At 39.3% G+C, this 22,691-nt stretch overlaps 1 protein-coding gene across 1 annotated transcript in view; it reads left to right on the top strand.

The window, feature by feature from the left end:
• The window catches only part of LOC149180119 (vesicle transport v-SNARE 11-like), a 103,126-nt gene that overhangs the window by 34,563 nt on the left and 45,872 nt on the right, over positions 1-22,691 (top strand). Inside the window, exons 2-4 of the mRNA XM_089415905.1 lie at positions 11,552-11,610; positions 11,756-11,944; positions 13,231-13,401. Of these exons, the coding sequence (XP_089272031.1) occupies positions 11,552-11,610; positions 11,756-11,944; positions 13,231-13,401 (419 nt within the window). The remainder of the gene's footprint in view (positions 1-11,551; positions 11,611-11,755; positions 11,945-13,230; positions 13,402-22,691) is intronic.

The following is a 22,691-nucleotide window of genomic DNA, read 5'->3' as shown; positions in this document are numbered from 1 at the left end:
AATTTCCAATTTAGTTTTCCAATAGCAATTAGATTAACCATAAATCACATTGACAACAATTGTAGATAGAACATAAAATAAAGTGCAGAAGACAAGCCAAGACAAGCGGATGCCAGGGCAAAACCTTAATGTGGGAAAAACCCTTTGATCAATTCTTCTTATTATTATATCAAATGTCCAGGACAGAGAGAGAGTACAAAAAGTCAAAGTTGACTTGCCAAATCAAAGTCAAAACAACCCTATCAAATCTTTAGTCAATTGTAGTCAAATTCAGCCCTAACCAGGAAGTCAAACATGGTTAATGTAGCAACAAAACCCCTTTGAAGCTCGGTCAAAGGTAGTCCAACTCGACCTCTAGCAATGGTCAAAGTCAGCCCAAAACAGTCATAAAATTTGTGGTCAAACTTGGTCAACTTGAAATCAACCCTGCCATCAAACAGGCCTGTGGTCAATGCAGGCAAACAACCCATAAAATCTCGTTTTTGTGCCAATCAATGTGGTTTGGTCCAATAGAGTCAAACCCTCCAAAATCATAGTCAAACCTGGTCAAACAGTCCCTGGTCAATGCTAGTCAAACTTAAATCAACTTCTAAAATTTTTGGCCCTGTACTTCAGTCTGAAATTTGTTCTCCTTGCCACGTGTGAGAGAAAGAGAATGCCCAATAGTTATATGAACCAATGAGAGAAGGAGAGAGAAGAATGTGTGAGTTATGATGATGCCAAATGAGGTGAGAGGTCACTTGTATTTATACAAGTTGTTGAGGGTGAAGTCACATGTCTCTTTGGCTTCATGAGCCTATATGATGATGTGGCTGACCTGAACAATTTACACGTGTGGGCATAAATTTAAAAACACATTTTTACTTGTCCAAATTTGATAATCTTTAGATCAATTTGGTCATCAAATGATCTGTCCAAAGTGGAATTTTGCCGTAGTTGCCAATTTTAACAGACCCATTGATGCAATGCTTCAGAGTTTGGTGAAAAACCATTAAATCTACAAATGACAGCCCTAGACTGTAAAACAAAAAAGAGACGATGTACCTCTTTATTATTGACCTCTAGTGCTGACATTTGATCAAATCATTCGACAATATATGGTCTTGGAATGAATGAAGGCTAATATGTTGATATGGGCCCCTTACCCCTTGTCACATCCTTATATGAAGCTGAAGCAACTGGATTCTTGGACCCCATTGCACCCCCACAAAGGCTCAGTAGCATAACAGTGTTGGAGTTCCTAGAAATACTATAATCATGCAAAAGTAACAGATCCCGCAACTGTTTCCCTTCACAAATTAGCCGTTGCATGTCTACAAGAATCCCTAAGCGATTCTCCAAGACCTGCTTTAGGGACACCACTGTTTCTAATTCAGAAACCCAAATCTGGATTAGTTCCATTTCAGTGTCTTGACAAAAATCGGAAACCCTTTTGCATGGTTCAAAACATCTAAGCTTCCCAGTGGCCCCAATGAAGTAGAAAGAGGGATTTTTTCTTTCAAATCTATGCTGATCTGAGAAGACCAGTGTATGCTGTGAAGGCAGAGAAAAAAAGAGACCTGATGTCCTACCCATGCTAACCATAAAATCTGAAGAGAGAGGGTAGAGCCCAAAACAACCCATCCAAAACCTCCAAGAGAAAAAGAAGCTAGGAGCCAAACCACAAAGAATCCTCCAAACCACCCCTAGATTTGATCAGATTTGGCGAGGTGTACATCATACCTCCAACCTGAGATGAAACACTCACCACTGATGTGTTGGAAAATGTAACTAGTGTTGGTCTTCATAATGAAAGAAAAAATATTAATGAATTTATTTTTATTATTCTATTCTTATTCAAGCATGTTGTTTATGCTTTACAAGTAAAAAAGAATCAAAGACATTTGTAATTGAGTCTTGTCACATTTGACATTTTGCAAGAAAAAGGAAAGAGTTTTCTCTCTCAGTCATGTCGGCATATGTGGCTATTGGACACCTCTTGAACGACTATTTAAAGCCTTCTAGTCGAGCTCATTTGGTGAACAAGCAAGAAATAACAAAGAATTCGATCTCTGCAATTGAATAGAAGCCGAGCTATAGAAGAAGTCTACAAAATAAAGGAATTGAACTCTTTCATGGTCTGTACTTGTGATACGAATATTTGAAATCATCTGAAGGAGCCAAAATAAAGAGACTACCAGTCTGCAATTGAACCGAAGCTATCTGAGGTGTGCAAATAGAGCCGAAGTTTGAAGGTAATTGCAGTCTATGACAAGACCGAAACACTGAAAAGAGAGAGTTCAGATCATGACGAGACCAGAAAAGATCCAAAAAGGATTCATAGGTGCATTGATTGGGGTTGTATTGAACCCTCTTGATCTCAATGTGATTGGTCTTGTCTATGCAAACATTAGGATAAGTGGGGTTGGGAAGAGCTCCTTGAGAGTATCCAACCTCAGTGTTGGTGACACCATGGATTCTTTGGAAAGCACGCCCCTGTGAAAATTCCACAAACTGGAATCCTATTGCAACAACTGATATTATTTCTCCTAATTGTTAATTAATTAACAATTTATTTGCTACAACAAATATCGAAATAAATACACTACAACCTTCACAAATAAAATTCTATGGAAAAATAAAAGGTTGGAAGCTGAGAAATGCTAGCGTGCACATAAAATATGAGAATTATTTTTGGACAAATGTCCCCCGGAAAAACATAACTTGGGAAAACTGGTGTAGTAGTGATGGTTTTATTATTAAGTAGCAGTGAGAAATTATGAGTACAACTGGATGTCGAAATTTGGAAATCCTACAGAGAAAAACACTGGCAAAAATCTAGTGAGGAATTTCCTCACCCCACAAGCAATCCTCTACACAACTTGCCTATAAAAGCTCAACCATTTGACCCCTCTGCATTGATCTGTGCAACCTGCTTGACATGAAGCCTTTGACTGGTCTTTAATGAAGTCACTTTGCCATCTGCTGGCTGGGAAAATGCTTTTCTGACACTCTGGGACTCCTTCCCAGCCTCTAGAACTGAAGGTGTCTTTCCCTCTCAGCAAATTAAACTTGGCTCTAGAAGCTACTGCGTTGCCTCAGTGTCAGCTTCAATGTGGCTCTTTTGCCCCTCGGCAAATGCACTCAATGGATCTGGAATACTTCCTCCAGCCTCACTGTCTCTCCCCCTCACTTACTGCTTCCATCTCTAGCTCTCTTCGGCAACTGATTGCTGCTACTCTGGAAACCGATCTGCCAAGAAATCGAACTGCTCAAGTGCCTTCTCCATCACCACATCGACCTCCTCTTATAATCCACTGTTGGAGCACCAACGACCAAGATTAAAACATAATCGATATCTAGGATCATGTATGGATCGATCCGTGTGAGTTTCTACACTATTCTCGCCTTATCTCAATTAATACTGATTAGTTAACCATATTCCCTAAGTTTAGACTTAGGAAATATTAAAAAAGAAACAATTAATAATCTAATTGAGACACTTCTAAGCGAAATTTCCAAAAACGATTTCTGGGTTTTGGAGATCTCATTTATTGTAGCCTCTCCACCAAATTTCATGGCTAGGACACGTTCGATGTTACAAAAACTAACACTCCCTCTTAGCGAGGAATGTGTTCTAGTGCTGCACACCTTGCCACAACACTCTGTCTTTGTATCATCTCCTGTCACGCAACCACTGCGCAACTTTGATATACTTTGCATTTGTGTCGCTGCTGATGCTGCGATATTGCTGCTAACACTGCATCTGCAACTCCCTCTTATCTGTTGCTGCTGCAACTAAAAAGCATACAAAATACTGAATCAACTGTGTTCAGTATGATGCAACTGTCTGCATCTGCACTGCAACTCCCTCTTATCTGTTGCTGCTGCAACTAAAAAGCATACAAAATACTGAATCAACTGTGTTCAATATGATGCAACTGTCTCTCGAGTCTCTGACTGCTACTAGCATCTGCACTGTCACTGAAGAATCTGTGCTGCTGCTGACTCTGCACTGCGCTCCCCGGCCTCTGACTCCTACTAGTCTTTGCAACTATCACTCGGTCTCTTTCTGCATCAACTGCCACTGATCCATCTTGCTACTGAATAATGTGGGCCCTGTAGCAAGTTAATGATCCATGAGGTCCTCAAGGACCCTGCCCAATCTTTATAGCTCTATGGGGCTACAACACCAAGTCACCCCACCTCACTCCTGGAGGTATATCTGCACATATATGAAGTCTTCCTCCAGACTGGAGGAAAGCCTATTGACCTCTGTTGAAGTTGCCTATTGGTCTTGCTTCTCCTCCTTGTCCCTCTTCCTCAGAGGACACTAGGTACTATAGTGGCCGAGCTCACCACACATGAAGCACTTGACCTTTGACAGGTCCTTATTCTTCTTTCTCTGCTCCCATTGTCCCTGACTAGGACCCTTTGATATGAGGGCCACATTCTCCTCCTCCTTCACCGTTTTCGATCCGCTGCTGCTGCGATTGATGAAGCTCTTTAACAGAGCTTGCCTCAACTCCTCCTATTGCAAATCGACACACTTTCTATCTTAGTCTGGTAGCTTATCTCTACCCAATATGCTTTGGACAAAGACCTGCCAATCCTCTGAGACGTTATTGAATGCCAATCACACTAGCTCTGTTGGTTGAAGCGCTGCCCCAACAATTGACAGCTGGTCTGGGACCTTCTGAATCTTGGTAAGGAAGGGGTCTATCCCTTCCCCTTTCTGCATCCAGATGGGTCTCAACTTCTCCCCTAGGTACATCTTCTGCTGCTCAAAAGTACCTTGATATAACGTGGAGAGAGCATCCCACATCTGTTTGGCAGTATCTTTGCCAGCTATATGTGAGATGCATGATCCCCAACTCCATCTAGGATCAACCGCTTCGCCCACACGATCTCCTTGTATTATTGTTATTGATTTGCATCCCGAGGAACCGCCACTACTGCATCAATATAGGTTTTCAGGCCATATTCATCTAGAAGGAAGGACATCCTTGCCTTCCAGATGACGTAGTTGGAAGCTCCATCCAACCTGTCCTGATCACGAAGCCCAGCAGTGGCCATCTCAACGAACTGTCAAAAAATTCCTCTTTCCTTCTGCTCGGTTGCTGCTCTGCTATTCACACTCGTTTCTGGAGTGAGAAGGTCTGCTCACAACCATTGCGATTTGCAAGAAAAATTGAACTTCTTGAAACTAGAAGTTCCCTGAGGAAAATTTTCCCTCTGTGTGTGACTTCTCTCTTCCACCCCAATGCTGGCTTTGCTCTAGGCTCTAGCATACTGCTGCAAAACCTCTGCGTCTAGCTAGAGATCTACCCAACGAAAAAATTTGAGTTGCTCCCCTTGCCTTTGGAATCACTCGATCTGGAAGGATTGAATTTTTCTTCCCCTCAGAAAAATCGAACCTCCTCAAGCAATTTGACTTCTTGACAAAAGACTTTGTTGCCCTTGGGAATTTTGGCCTGTTGCCCACACTGAGCAGTGAAATTCCTTCTTTTCACCTTTGAGCTCTTCGGTTGATCAACTGCGCTCTGATACCATGTGAAAATTCCACAAACTGGAATCCTATTGCAACAACTAATATTATTTCTCCTAATTGTTAATTAATTAACAATTTATCTGCTACGACAAATATCAAAATAAATACACTGCAACCTTCACAAATAAAATTCTACAAAAAAATAAAACGTTGGAAGCTGAGAAATGCTAGCACACACAAATAAAATATGGGACAATTATTTTTGGACAAATGTCCCCAGAGAAAGCCAACTTGGGAAAACTGGTGCAACAGTGAGGGCTTTATTATCAAGCAGTAGTGAGAAATTCTGAGTATAATTGGATGCCGAAATCTGTCAATCCTATAGAGAAAAATACTGGCAAAAATCTAGTGAGGAATTTCCTCACCTCACAGGCAATCCTCGACACAACTTGCCTTTAGAAACCTGGCCCTTTGACCCTTTGTATCAGCCTTTGCATTGCTCTGTGCAGCCTGCTTGATGTCAAGCCTCTCATTGGTCTCTTATGAAGTCGTTATGCCTTTTGCTGGCTGGGAAAATGCTTCTCCGACACTCTGGGACTCCTTCCCGACCTCTGGAATTGAAGACGTCTTGCCCTCTTAGCAAATTGAACTTGCCTCTAGAAGCTGTTGCGTTGCCCCAACGTCAGCTTCTCTGTGGCTCTTCTGCCTTTCTGCAAATGCACTCGTTGGATCTGGGATACTTCCTCCAGCTTCATTGTCTCTGCTCCTCACTAACTGCTTTGATCTCTAACTCTCTTTGGCAACTGATTGCTGCTACTTTGGAAATTGATCTACCAATAAATTGAACTGCTCTAGTGCCTTCTCCATCACCACATCGACCTCCTCTTGTAATCCACTGTTGGAGCACCAACGACCAAGATTAAAACATAATCGATGGCTAGGATCATCTCTGGATCGATCTATGTGAGTTTCTAGACTATTTTCGCCTTATCTCAATTAATACTGATTAATTAAACATATTCCCTAAGTTTAGATGGAAATATTTAAAAAATAGTTAATAATCTGATTGAGACACTTTTAGGGGGGATTTTCAAAAATGATTTCTGGGTTTTGGAGATCTCATGTATTCTAGTCTCTCCACCAAATTTCGTGGTTAGAACACATACGATGCTACAAAAACTAACAACTCCACCCCCCAAAGCACCAACTGTGAATTGATAGTATCTGTGGTCAACCTTCTTGATGTCGTAACCCAAATACACCTTTCCAAATGACTTGATATGTTCCATGACTCCGTTCAACAAACAAACACTCCTTCGCAAGCCAGAGAGAAGCTCAATAATGGCCGCTCTCTCCATCTGGGGCTCCAGCAGAAGCATACAATCGTATAGAGGAATTCTCACCATCTCCCCTCTTCTGTACATCCGCCACATATCAATTTTATAGTGACTACTGTGAGAACTGAAGAATGCAACTTGTACCCGAATCTGAACTGGAAATATGAGATTTTTTTTTTTTTTTGGGTAAGTCAGCACCAACAGGGGGATTGGAGCCGGTGGCATATCGCATGGAGTGCTCTAACAGTGCACCCTTCACCATCGAACCAAATCCCTGTGGGCGAAAATAGGAGATCTTACAGCCGAAACTAATTATGAATTTTCTAAACTGAAATTGGAAATGGAAACTAATTTTTCTAAAGAGAATTATGAAAGTATCAGCCAAGGGAACTATACTGAAAATCTGGTAAATGAACTCATTTAATCAATTTTTATTATTGCAAATGATCACATAAAATTAAGTAGCTTTTCTGAGGAGGTGTGCTTTGCCAACTCAGGCCCAGCCTCCAAGGCAATATGGAATGGAAGAAGTCTCATAGATTTCTTGTAGAATGGATTCTCCAAAAGACTCATTTGATCTTCATATTAGTGTGTTTAAGTAGATTTTTGTCCCTCCAAGATTAGTTGAGACAACAATAGGATAAGATAAGAACAATTTTAAGATAGGTACTAGGTGAGACAAGATAAGGTCCTCTTGGCATCAGATTGGAAAAGATAGTAGTAGATGGGATAATATAATATGGTAGTCAGCAGTGCATAGGTCCCATCGCTGTTGTATACCTGAAATCTGGCATTTCCTCCTCTGCACTAGTGGCATCTTCAGTGTTCACCCTTTGCAGGTCTTGAGGCTGCTTCTTCATCTTGCTCTTCTGTCTTTATATCTACTTCTATTGAGACATTGAAGTATGACATTCTCACCTTTTATTCATACTGTTGTCTATAATGTTGCTTTTTCCTCCCTCTTTTCTCTCTTAGCGTCTAGCTAGAGGAGTTGCTTTTGCTTCCCATTGCTTATCACCACTGATGTACTTTTTAAGTCCCATGACCTGCCTTTTTGGCCTCTTGTGGACATCAATAATATTTATTAGTATCTTATCTGTGTTGTATGAGAAAGGTTTGCTATAACTTATTATGTCCAACCCTAAAAAATGAGCACCATCTTCAGTATGATCACAACACTAATAGAAATGGGTATTGTTTTGTGCATTTATCTTCCATCTCCTAGGGCATATCTTAGCGCTTTTGTCCTGTTTGACCCTTATTTCCATGTTCATTTGGTATCACAATATAATAATCCACCATTCCAATGTCCAGTGCCATTAATGCAAATGTATCTGGCAATCAGAATACACCTTCCACAATTAGCAATGATCAACATAATTTTATTAGCTCTAAATAGTTACCATGTTATGTTGTCTTGTATTGTATTTGTCTTTAGTGACACACACATGTGATCAATGGAACTGTTGTTAGCATATTATGGTTTAGTTTAGTATTTTATGAGGGGGTTGCTAGCTACCTCTCATGGTCTTTATCAAGACATCATTAGAAAGTCCTAATTAATCAAGTGAATCATTGTGTTCCTCAATAGTTGAGATAGCATCATGAGTGGAGGTGACTTCTTTGTATACTTTGTATCACACCACCGTCTCTGTTGAAGATGTGTATATATGTGTAAATGAGAATGTGAGTTGGCGTAAGAGCTTTAATGGAAATTCTTGTGATCTAAATGTTGTGATTGTTTTTTCCTCTTTTTATCTATTTGATTCATGTGCTCATATCTTTTTTAATTAAAATTGTCTTGTTAACATTTCCATTTGGATGGATTCACACTTAACATCTAGTGCCATTACTGGCCTTGGAATTTGATAGTGAGCAGTCCCAACCTGCTGGATGATTATGATTGTTGATAATTGAGAACCCTGTTGTGATTGGTAACAATAGCAATGCTGAAAAAATTACATGAGAATGCAGAGATGTGAAAATGGCTGTTTGATAGCTCATGGATCTGAGGGGGCAGATGCTGTGACAGGGCAATGAGGAGATGTAATAGGACCTTAACTAAAACTGTGCACATGATTTTGGAGAGTTTAGGAATCATTCAACTATATGGATGGTATTTTAATTTTTTTGTGTTTTCATTTGCTGGTTACATATGATTGTGAATGTTGAGAAAGAAATCATAGCGAGGTAATAGGCTGAGAAGTCATGGACAACTATAGTGAAGAACAATACAGATTGGTGTTTGATTTGTCCAGATTGCACCTCAACTATACTCACAAATGAGGAGAATGACAAATAGGATGGGATTTCCTCTTTAGTTTGAGAGAATTTGCGATGGCAGAGCAGAGGCCAAGAGGAGCACTTCATTTATCAAGCTCTATTCAAGGAGGAAATCAAGTTTGGGTCCACATCTAGGAAGTTGCATGGTGTTAAGGACCAAGGAGATGTCCAAGGAGGCCAATGAGAGAGTCTTAGGGAAAGTACATCAGAAGATATTCAGAGAGTAATAATTGAACTTCACCTGACCCCATGTTCTAGATATTTTATCATTATTGATCTGATTTAGTCATCGGAGATTCCACAGTAAGAAAATTTTTCTGCCAACGTTTCAAATCCCAACCGGGATCCATCATCAGGGCAACTTGAAGCTTGATAGAAGAAGAGCAGATTACTAGCTTCAAGCTTCAAGTTGCCCTGATGATGGATCCCGGTTGGGATTTGAAACGTTGGCAGATAATTTTTCTTACTGTGGAATCTCCAATGACTAAATCAAAAATATTGTACCACAGAGGTCTCAAATCCAGAATTATTGATCTGGGTCATGTGAGATTTGTATGTCTTTATTTTAGATATAATATGCCAGTAGTTTGTGTCATGTGATGCATTAATTTTTTTACAAATCAAAGATTCCTTAAAATTCACCTTCTAAATACCCATTTGGTCTAGGTTTACTTTTGATGTTCTATAATAGAACTGGGGAAAGCAGATTTGAGCCCATTAAATATCAAATGAATGGCTTCTGAAGAACAACTCAAAATTTTGAGGGCACATGCATCATGATAGCCCTGAAATTCATTGTCCAGATATTTCCAAACTGTGCAAGAATATCACAACAATCGTGCTTCAGTTTGTAACTGGATAACTTTTCTTTAGTGGACATGAAGATGAAGCCTGCATTTGATGGTAGGTGCAAGTTTGCATTTCATTCAACTTGAATACATTAGATCAACCAAAGTGTACAATGGCATCTATACATAAAGATTGTATAGTTTCACTTTTCTACAAATTCTATGAACAAAGATTACACAAATTATTGCAGTGAGAGGTGCATTTTACAGCCCATTATGAAGAAGGTGTGCAATGTCTGTGCCTAATACTGAGCTGAGTCCTGACGTGATATTTCTAAAAAGAAATTCAACATCAACCCTAAATAAAAAATAGAATACATACACACAAACACCACATATATGTCAAAAAAGATTGAATGTAGATCCATTACATACACAACAGCATAGATGCATCACGGACACGTACACACACATAGATCCATCCTAACTTACTATCCTTTAAGCACTGAGTGATTTGCTCCAACATACATTAATATTAACAGCAGACAACCTATTGAAATGAATCAATTTTCACCTTTTATTTTCCTAGTTTTAACTTTTGGTTGATAAGGCAAATCATAAAATCTACCTGTTTATATCTTTTGGAGGAACAGGACTGCCTAACCTTAACAAAGAATTTGGCACTGGCTGATATAGTACTAGTTTAGATGTACTTTTATAGGTGCATTAATTATTGCATAACATTTTCAAAATTAGTTGACCTTATCCTTGAGGTCACCCAACAAAAATCTGTGTTATGGGTAAGAATCCAATCATAATGTAGCTTAATCAAATATCCTATGCAAAGTGGCCCTAATAAGGATTGTTTTCTTTTCTGAAATTGCTTTGTTGCCATTTTCACTTACAGACAAGGAGCTTGCAGACCATTTTACTATGCGTAGTTAATACAAGCTTCTTGTATGCCATTTTCAGGGATGGCACAGAATAAAGGGCAGTTAGTTGTTTATGAAAGATAAAGGGCCAAAACTGTTATAAATATTCAACAACTTTGTCTAATAAAATGAGTATAAACACTTCTAATGGAGATATGGTACCAAAATTTTAATAAAGAATTTCCATGCAACAACTGATGCAATTGCTTAAAGTCTGAGTTTTCATAAGAGATGTCAAATAATTTGTTTTGCTAATTCTTGCATGTCAGTTTCTGCAAGCACACTAGAATATTTGTGGACTTGTATTGCTGGAAAGATTGGGGAACATGCTTATAAAAGTGTTTTTCCCTACTGTATTCAATTTGATTGTGATTGTTCTCACAAGGTTGCATAACTTATATAGTATCAGATGATCTTTTCATGTCGTCATTATGTAAAGATCCCACTTTGACATCATTGTACTGGGTTACATTTCCATAAAACTTAATTTTGAATATTATTTGAAGTTGATCCAACCTAGTCCAACAGCTGCAGTCATGGATTGACTCTTATTGTATATAAAGGTTTGTCATCGAGATTCAAAACATTATAAAACTTCTAATACAGACTTAACAATAAAAGGCCAAACTAGATCACCCAGTTGAGTCTTTGTGACTATTTTTCATCGACACTGTTTTGAATCTTTTGATAGTATATTCAAAATCAGTTTGCTCACTTTCATGCTTGGACTTGGCTTTGCAGAGCAAAAGAAACAAAAAATTACGGAGTTGAAATCTGGATTAGACGAAGCAGAAGCTTTGGTATGCGAATACTTTAATTATCTGCATTTGCTTGTTTCGGAAGGTTATTTGTGTTTAAAGGTTATGATGTACGATAAGATGTGTAATTGCTTATACATGGATATCTATAACATTTTCGCACAACTTTTAAAATTTGTGCAACCAGATCCGGAAAATGGACCTTGAAGCAAGAAGTTTGCAGCCAAGTCTGAAGGCTACTTTTCTTGCAAAATTAAGGGAGTATAAGTCAGATTTGAATAACTTAAAAAGAGATGTTAAGAAGACTTCATCTCCTATTGATACCCAGGCTGCGAGAGATGAGCTACTTGAATCAGGGATGGGTGATACATTAATGGTAATTATATTTTCTCTGCATCGAGTTACATGTTTACCATACAGATGTGATTTTGTATAAAATGGATATTTAACAAGTAATTATTATTTTTTAAATATTTTGCAACATGGCAGTATATTAAAGTTGTGAGATGAGGTCACCTCATAAATTTATCATTTTTTTGTGAAGTATATATTTTGTATTGCCTGAAAACATATTAGGTCACTGAATTCTGACTTGGTTGGTCACTGCGAAGACCAGACCAGACCCAGAAATCCAGTCTTTTCAAAAGAGCAGAAGATATGCTTCTGCCTGTAGTTTCAAAAACCAAAAAAGATGAACTAGAAGCAGGACTACCTGGGTCCTTTTAAGACTGAAAAATACAAAATGGAAACATAGAGAAATAAGGACAGGAAACAAAGAGACAATCAAGAGTATTTATCTGAATCTGTAGCTTCAACTGGTATGGGATCCTTATTGCTGCCCAGATAGCAGAGTGATTCAGGAGGGATGCCTGTATGTTTCTCATGCATCCCAGCATTTTGATCCAAAGATATAAATTGTCACTCATGGGATATGAAGAGTGGATAATGTGCTCTCTGCTCTCATTTCTGGCATGTGGCCTGGTGGGATGGTGGTAGCCTGCCCCCACTCTCTCTTGGTCCAAACACTCCACCCGGGGCCCCCATAGATTTATTATTATGGTAAACTGAGACTGTATTATTTTCTAGTTCAAAGCATCATAGTACTGCAGTCATTGCATGTGAATCATTAATTTTCACAAATAGATGGGCATGCAAAATTTTTGTAAGCATATCTGATTACATAAGGGAGTTACAGTGAATTCTTCAGAGTTACAAGGCACAGTTACAAACTTATATATATGTCTGATGTCTAAGGAAAGATAAATTACCTTGTAGAGAATAACCTTTCTCACTTTAAAATGCATTGGAATGCCAAAGGCATTATTAGTCATAGTTTGAACTTTGTGTTCACCTTTTCAATCTGCCCACTAAGGCAAGCATGACAGCATTCTAGTAATTGCTTCAGGACCTAGGGTATAGATACATGGCTGTTCAGTGTTGAATGCAATCATGCTATATAGAAGAGGCAAATAGGAAAGTTGAGAATAGTTACCATTCATTAAGAATAATTATTTGTAATACATATTATACAGCTGATTGAATGTTTTCTGATAGTAAATTTTTCCCTGTCAACATTGGAACATATTTTCTAGTTTATTCCCTTTGAAGTGCCTTTATTTTTCCTTAGTTTTTTAATTAATTTCTTTTTGTCAAATGGTGTAGGCATCAGCAGATCAGAGGGGTAGATTATTGAATTCGACAGAGAGACTTAACCAGACAAGTGACCGGATCAAGGAAGGCAGGAGGACCCTTCTGGAGACAGAAGACCTTGGTGTGTCCATTCTTCATGACCTTCATCAGCAACGACAATCACTTCTGCATGCACATGATACGGTATTGTTTTAAAATATCAGTTTTTTTGTTTTGTTTTGTTTTTTGTGAAACCTTACCAATTGTTACCGAATTTGAATTCTCTTTATTATAATACATCTCCATCGTATCCCGAGAAATAAGAAAATGTTTGTATCATGGCACACTCTTGTATATAGATCTATTTGATGAGAATTCCTGTGATCTTGGAAATCATTCTAGAGGCAACTGTTTTTCAAAAAATACTAATTTTAAACGTGTATGAAGCACTGTTCTTGTTAGTGTTTTCATGTTGAAGAAATGAGCACTTTCTTTATGGTTCATACACATTAGACAGCTGCTGTTATCTGCTTCCATGTATTATTGGTCAATTCCAAATGAGAGCTGCGATGATAAGGCATTTCTGAAACAATTAGAAAATTTGCTATAGTGTATTTACTTCAAATTTCAACTGACAGACTGAATTCTTGATATTCATTAGATGTAACCTGTTAAATGTTCAAAATAAAAGTTTGCATATGTTGTGGAGTATACTTCAATGTTAATAATTCCTTTCCTTATTGACAAGTTTGAAACTAGGAGCTTTGCCCCTCTTTGCAAATTATCATAAAAGCTTTCTTAAAACCTTCATCAGACTATTCCACAGATGCTTTGGAACTAACAAACTGGCTCTACCTTCCTTCATACCATCAATAGTAAATAGACATTTTTGGGAGGTTCTCTTTCTGGCAGCATGTTTCCAACTACCCTTTGTCCACACTTGAGAATATGATCTTGTTACCATCTAAAGTTTCTGCTTGGTTGAATCTGGTCAATTGCTTTACAATTGGATATAAAGACCTGCAGGGTTTTATGTCATCTTATTTGGGTTGATGGCAGTTTTATGGCTAGAGAGAAGAAGTGTACAGATGCTGGATAGGCATCCCATGTTAAGTACTTTTCATAAGTTCTCTGACAACTTTCTGCAGCTGATGCAATCGGCTGTCACAAATGGAATGGGTTAGGTTTACTAGGTTCTGCAGAGGCAAAATCACAGGACGATAAAAATGAATAAAGAGCTGCTTAAGCTTTAAAAAGATTTCTGAACAATAGAAGAACACCCATTATCCAGTTTTTGGTATCAGCGGGTGTGCCAAAACAATGTTTAGAAATCTGTCTAAGGCTTAAGCAGCTCTTTGTAGTAAAATTGGTAAAATGGAGATACAATTCAAGGAGTAACATTGGTTCTTACCTTAATTTACAACTATGGGAAGCAAAATGGGCTATTGCTTTAATATGCAACTATATAACACAGTTTTAACTATTAACATGAAGTGCACTTGCAGCAGCACTGCTCTGCTTTCTTCATAATTCAACTTTGATTTGCTCAAGGCTTTAATGCAACAGTATATTCTCATAGGATAAGACGCATCTACTTAATACTTTATGATGGGTGTTGATTGGAGTAGAGAAGTAAGGGTTCTGCTTGCCTAAGTGCTAATGCTGGAGGAACCCACAAGACAACCACTTTAGCAGAATATTGATTTATTTTACTATTTTCTAAAGTTGGACTCAGGGGCCTACAGGGCTTTGGATTGACGGTAAATGGGTGCATTGTTAAGGCACTCCTTGCGATAGGTCACTGGTTCAAATCCCCATGGGTGCTTAGGTAGTATTATATAGAAAAAAAGTTGGACTCTGGAAAAATTAAAATTTCCTAAGTTAACTTATGATTTATTCTTAGCCCTTCATCACGAATCAATCTTAGCCGTTGAGAGAGATATTAGGGTTGAGGTCGAAATTATAAGAGGAGATAGAGCAAGTGGTCAGTTCGATGAGCACATAGAGTGTGTGATTGGCTCAACAAGAGAAGGGTTTTCAACAGTCAGCGAGTAGATCAAGGATTGAGAGGCTAGAAGAAAGATGCTGAATAGGCTTACCCAATTTAGAACCAGTGCAACCTACAACGAGTGTTAGTGCACGGGGATAGATTGATTTGCATGGTCGTACAATGCAAATCTATGCGCAGAGGAGCAGATTTGCGGAAGCATTCCGCAGGGGTTGTCTTGCTTTTGATTCAAATCAGTTTTTGAGTGGAGTTTGTTGTAGAAGGGAAGCTTTCCTTGCTGTATAAATCTTGAGAAAATTATTATTTGCTGAGCTAATAGAAAACACACACATTTGCAAGTTTTCCTCAGAGTTGGGGTTTCTTCGGTATATCTTGTGTTCTATGTGTTGAATGTGTTTGTCTATTGATTTATGTTACACTTGTTGGAAAATACAAAGTGGCAGCAATTGATTCTTATTTTCCTTTACTTTAATATTTGCTTGTGAAATTATTAAACTTCTTGCGTTCTTTACTTAGATCTTTTCATCAAACAAATATCACGAATAGAAGCAACAACAATAGAGGACATAGATATTAGGCTCTCAACCAAGGCAAAACCCCTCCAAGGGTAAAACCTGAAAAACTCATCTCTTCTTAGAATCTGCTTCAAATGAGATACGAAGACCCAAATCCTAGACCAAGTCCTCCTAGTATTAAGTCAACCATTCTTCAAGTCCTTTGATTTTGCACCAACCAGCTACAAACTGCAACTTTGATCTGTCACCTTCAATACTGCAACTCGTCTTGCAATTTCGACCCTGCAATTTTGGTCTTGTAGCTTCCAAGGAAACCCTTATTCAACCTCCTCCTAAGACCTTCCTAGAGCAAGACAACTCTTCCTAAGGTCAACAAGGTCTAGATAGAGTATTCTTCCTTCCAGCTACAAGATGCTACATTTCGTCCCACTACAACTTGGATCTGAAACTTCAGCCTCTTTCTGCAGCCCAAAATCCCTTAGAATTTCAGACATGTGAAAGAGATAGAGCCCAAAAACAAGATATTTCGTCCTCCTTTCTTCTCCTAGACCTTTGCTTCCCTTTTCTATTTCTCCCAGCTATAGGTCGAACTTCTTCTTGTGATATCGAACTTGTGGAGTGAGTGAATACCAAATGAGGCCGAATTGCTCCTTTATATGGCTTTTCCAAGGGGTAAAATTCCCTCCTTTAGGCAGATTTGATGCTGCCAGGGCTGACTTGTACTTTAGGAGTTTCTAGGACTTCTAGACTCAAAAATAATTCTTTTACATGATATATTTTGCCTAGAAGGGGCTTATAAACACGATGTTGACTCCTTTGACTGATGATAATAAATCCTAAGACCTAACAATCCCTAGAAGCATGAAAAACATGCTTTTAGCTAGAAGACCATCAATAAAGAGCATAAAACCCATGATTTAATAATAATAACTTTTTCTTTTCTTCTCTTGTTTGTTACATAGGATACATATTGAAATGAGTACAAAAATTATGAAGACCGAAACTAGTTACTTTTCCAACACGTCCTTTTAACTAAGGAGTTATTCATAATTGTACAATTAAAACAACATCATTTATCAAACTAAAGAGTTCTCACAACAAGAGTTGGATTGATAAGTGTTAATTATAGATAACAATGGTATGTTCTATGCTTAAGAGCAATTTTACTTCAATTTTCTTGTTAGCTCAATATCAATATCCAGTTCATCAATCACATCAACATGATAGTAAAATGCAAATAGAACATAAACAATAACAATCAAAGACAAGCCAAGACAAGAGGACACAAGATATGGCACCAGCTAGGGACAAACCCCATTGTGGGGAAACCTTTGATCAATTCTTATAATTCATCAGAAGTTCAGTAGAGAGAGAGAGTACTATATACAATTTTCACTTGCCCAATCAAAGTGAAATTTGACCAGTCAAACAATAGTAACAGAAAGCCCTAACCAGAAAGTCAACGCTAGTCAATAGGGTAGATTTTGACCTTCAAAACAACTCGGTCAAACTCAGTCAACTCAGCTTCCAACAACTAGTCAAATCAGCGCAGAAACAGTTTAAAAAAGTCCAGTCAAATCTGGTCAACGAAAGTCAACATTGTAGCGAACCATTATGCAGTTAACGTTGGTCAAACAACCTCTATTTTTGTGCCTAGAAATGCAGCCTACCCAAACAGAGATCCCTGACACAAAACCACAGTCAAAACAGGTCAACGTTGGTCAGCGCAAGTCAAAACAATCCTCCTACAATTTCGGTCAACGTTGGTCAACGCAGGGACATAAAACCCTTATCTTCTTCGCACCTGTGGAGAGCTGCCTCTAAAATTCGCACCCAATCAATGAAGGAGAGAGAAGAATGAGTGTGAGTGAGATGCCAAAATAAGGAGGAGGCTCCTTGTATTTATATGCAACGTTGAGGTGCAATTTTGATGGCTGACCGATTGTCCGTAATGAAAATAAATTCATAATTTCATTTGTACATGTCAGAATGGGATGATCTTTAGATCAATCCTACACCTCTCGAAGAGAGGAATACAATAAAAATATCAGCTGCCTCATATGAGTTGTCCAAGGTGAAGTATGGCGCTAGTTTCCAAATTTAACACTCCCTCTCAACTAGGGAGAACTTCACCTGCCAAATTGCCTGATAATCTATACCATCCCTATCTCTGCTCTGTTGAACCATGAAGAAAAAAGAAATGATTGAGAATGTATCATACCATTCTCCACTGACTTGAAGTCAGTGTCCAATAATAGAGAGTGTGTCATACCACTCTTAATTGACCCGAAGTCAGTCTCCATTGGTCCCAGATCAGTCTGAGGACCAATGGAGACTGGTTTCGGCTTCCAGAGGAGGTTCAGATGAACCTACAACACAGTTCAGATGAGGAGATCTTTTAGGCCACGCAAGTCAATCTTTGCTTCTGTAGTTGCAGCTTCAGTTTCAGCAGTTTCCGGCTTCAAACTAGGGCAGTCGATATATACTGGTTTCGGCTTCCAGAGGAGGTTCAGATGAACCTACAACACAGTTCAGATGAGGACCATTATGCAGTTAACGTTGGTCAAACAACCTCTATTTTTGTGCCTAGAAATGCAGCCTACCCAAACAGAGATCCCTGACACAAAACGACAGTCAAAACAGGTCAACGTTGGTCAGCGCAAGTCAAAACAATCCTCCTACAATTTCGGTCAACGTTGGTCAACGCAGGGACATAAAACCCTTATCTTCTTCGCACCTGTGGAGAGCTGCCTCTAAAATTCGCACCCAATCAATGAAGGAGAGAGAAGAATGAGTGTGAGTGAGATGCCAAAATAAGGAGGAGGCTCCTTGTATTTATATGCAACGTTGAGGTGCAATTTTGATGGCTGACCGACCTTGACAATTTGTCTGTAATGAAAATAAATTCATAATTTCATTTGTACATGTCAGAATGGGATGATCTTTAGATCAATCCTACACCTCTCGAAGAGAGGAATACAATAAAAATATCAGCTGCCTCATATGAGTTGTCCAAGGTGAAGTATGGCGCTAGTTTCCAAATTTAACACTCCCTCTCAACTAGGGAGAACTTCACCTGCCAAATTGCCTGATAATCTGTACCATCCCTATCTCTGCTTTGTTGAACCATGAAGAAAAAAGAAATGATTGAGAATGTATCATACCATTCTCCACTGACTTGAAGTCAGTGTCCAATAATAGAGAGTGTGTCATACCACTCTTAATTGACCCGAAGTCAGTCTCCATTGGTCCCAGATCAATATCAACATCCTAGCATAGGGAGTACAGTAGTGAACGATGCATCAATCGGTAGTACTATGGTCCCTATCCTCATTTCCCTACGCATTGGCCAGATGAGAAGTACTTCCCATGAGTTCCAGACTGCATGGGTAGGATGTGCTGGTAGGAGAAGGTGAACCACCTGCTCATATGCCATAGGAGAAGGTGAACCACTCATCCTTATGCATATCTCAACATGGGGCATCATAGGGGAAGATGAACCACTCACCTTGTACATCACGCACCATTAGGGGAAGGTGAACCACTCACCCTATGATCGCTCATCACTCCAAGAAGTACCCCAAGCCCCCCGGAGCTCCCAGAGCTCAACATCCATCTCATACGGGACCCTCATAATAGGGTCTCTCCACGACTCCAAGTCGTTCACGGAAGGTTAATAATTTGACCTTCCCTAGGGGCTTCGTATGAATATCGACAAAATGATCATTAGTCCTAATGTGTTGGAGCCTCATTGCTCTCTGTTATACCATATTCCGGATAAAGTGGTACTTGATATCAATATGCTTGGAGCGGTCATGAAACACGAGATTCTCATAAAAACGAATCCCACTCTGGTTGTCACAGAAGATCACAGTGGTATCCAACACATGTCCAAACAACTCACTAAAGCGCTTCCTTAACCAAACAACTTCATAGGAGGTCATACAAGCAACGATGTATTCAGCATCAGTGGTGCTTAAGGCAACCAACTTCTGCTTCGTGCTCATCCATGATATCGAAGCAGAATCAGAGAGAAGCAACATCTAGATGTGCTTTTACGATCCACCACACTGCCAGCCTAGTCTACATCAGTGTAACCATGGAACCTCACATTCCCGATAGTGTATCTCAGTCCATAAGTGATTGTGCCCGATATCTCAAGAGATTCTTGGCAACAATCCAATGTATGTGATGAGGCTCGACCATAAACTAACTCAATGTATTCACTGCAAAACATATGTCCGGACGAGAGTTCACCAAGAACATCAGGGCCGCCACGAGTTGATGATACTCAGAAGGATTTCCCAAATCGGGCCCAGCATCATTTTCGGATAACTTTTTGAAGTTAATTTCCATTGGAGTAATCACGGACTTGCAGTCCACCATCCCAAATCTTTGAAGTAGCTTCATGATGTATTTTCCTTGAGAAAGGAAAATTTCACTTGGCTTTTGCTAGACCTCCAACCCTAGGAAGTATTGCATCAGTCCTAGGTCCTTCATCTCGAATTTAGAAGCCAAATCCCTCTTACATTGATGAATAAGAGGGTCTGCACCTGTCAGAAAGAGATCGTTCACATAGAGTGCCAAGATGAGAGGTCTATCATTATCAACCTTAAAGTAAAGGTTCAGATCAACTCTACTTCTTGTAAATCCCAACTTCATCAAATAGTTGTCAATCCTCTCATACCAAGCTTGGGGAGCTTGCCTCAACCCATAGAAGGCTTTCTTCAATCTGCATACATGTGTCTAATGATCTTGAACTTCGAACCCCTCGGGTTGTTCTACATAGACTTCCTCCTTAATTGAACCATGCAAGAAGGCAGTCTTGACATCCATCTGGTGTAGATTCCATCCTTGCAAGGCAGCAAGGGCTATGATCGAACAGATGGTGGTGTAGTGGGCAACTGGTGCAAATATCTCATCATAATCTACACCTTCCTTTTGAGAGAAGCCTCGAGCAACAAATTTGGCCTTGAACTTTTCAGCACTTCCATCAGCTCCATGCTTGATCTTGTAGAGCCATTTCGAGGTGACAACGGATTTGTCCTTGGGTATAGGGACCACATCCCAGACATCATTCTTCATAATCGACTCATACTCTTCGTTCATTGCATCCTTCCAAACTTGGTGCTTATCAGCTTCTTCGAATGTGCAAGGCTCAGATTGAACAATCGTGCTCATTGCAGTTAAGTACCCTTGGTACCTATTCGGCTTCTTGCTTTCACGAAATGTCCCCCTAGGTGCAACATGTCTCTCGACATCTTCGAGAGTCTCCCTAAGACATGAGGGTCTCCTTTTTGAAGGGGAGGGCTCATGAGGGGGTGGATCAATGAGATCCATTGGTCCTTCAGCGTTGGGCATCGGCTCATTTTGCAGTTCTCCCTGCTTTCCTAAATCTGCTTCTTTGTCCTTCCTTGGAAGAGGAAGGTTACTAATCTTCCCAAGGGCAACATCCTCATCGAAGTTGATATCATGACTTATCTCCACTTCTCTTTGACCAGGCACATAAATTCTATATGCCTTAGAAGTTTCAGTGTAGCCCACAAATGTTTGTTTCTTCTTAGAAGCATCCATTTTGCTTCTCTTTTCTTTCGGCACATGAAAATATACAGGACTACCAAAAATTCTAAAGTGAGAAACATCAGGTTTCTTACTGGTGAAAACATCTTTGGGAGTTTTGGAGTCCAACACTTGATGAGGGCATCTATTTTGAACATACACGACAATGTTTGCAACTTCGGCCCATAAGAACTTCGAAAGGCTTTGATCATGAAGCATGGCACGAGTGGCTTCTACAATAGAACAGTTCTTCCTTTCAGCAACTCCTTTTTGCTCGGGAGTATATGCAGTATTAGTCTCCCTCTTAATGCCAACTTCTCTATAATAGTTATTGAACTCATTTGATTCATATTCGGTTCCATTATCGGTCTTCAATATTTTGATCTTCTTCTCGGTTTGATTTTCGACCAAAGCTTTGAAAGAACGAAACCATGAGAATACTTCGTCCTTCTTCTTCAAGAAATATATCCAAGTCTTGCGAGAGAAATCATAGCATAATATAAATATCCTCCCAATGAGTTCACATGCATCATACCAGATAGATCAGAATGAACCAATTGCAATTTGTCGGTAATCTTGCTATCACTTGAGGGGAATGGTCCGCTTGTATGTTTTCCTTCGGCACACCCCTGACAAACACCTTCATGTTCTACTTTAAATTCGGGCATACCTGTCACCATCTTCCTCACATTGGGTAGAGCCTTATAATGTAGATGAGCAAACCTCCGGTGCCATAATTCGGATTGAAGTGATGTGTCGCAAGTCATAGCTCCCAATGGACTTTCTTCAACTTGATATAGGCTATCAACCCTGAATCCAAGTGTAAATGCATCTTTGAAATTTTTATTCCACACACGTACCTTTCCATCGATGAATGCCACCTTGAATCCTTTGTCCTCCATTGCCGAGATAGATATCGGGTTCTTCTTTAGATCGGGTACATATAGTACTTCTTGTAGATGAATGGTGTTACCTTGATTCAATTGAAGAGTAACATTCCCAACTCCCTTCACGGGATAGGTGGCATTGTCTCCAAGGATAATTTCCAAATTTGTATCCTTTTCAATCAGATTTGAAAGAGCTTCCTTATACCTAGTGAAGTGCCTCGAGGCACCACTATCAATGAACCAATTTCCCAAAGTGTCCGGAGGAGATGCAGTAGAGAGGGCAGATATAAGATAAAATTATTTTTGCTTGTTATCAACAACATTAGATTCATCATACCTGGTGTTTCTTGATCTCTAGGGAGGGTGGCCATTTCCTTAATGAGGAGCGGGAGCTTTCTTTTTTCCATGGTTGTTGAATCTGCCATTCCTTTGATTGTTGTTGCCCCAAAATTGTGGTTTTTGTGGTTGTCATCATCATGAGGTGTATCCCTTCTATTAGGACACTCCCTAGCATAATGGCCAAAC

This window comes from Pinus tabuliformis, chromosome 3_2, assembly GCF_031772625.1.
Source record: "Pinus tabuliformis cultivar Carrire ecotype Pingquan chromosome 3_2, CPIR1, whole genome shotgun sequence".
NCBI classification, from domain to species: domain Eukaryota; kingdom Viridiplantae; phylum Streptophyta; class Pinopsida; order Pinales; family Pinaceae; genus Pinus; species Pinus tabuliformis.
This window is presented reverse-complemented; position numbering and strand designations above follow the sequence as displayed.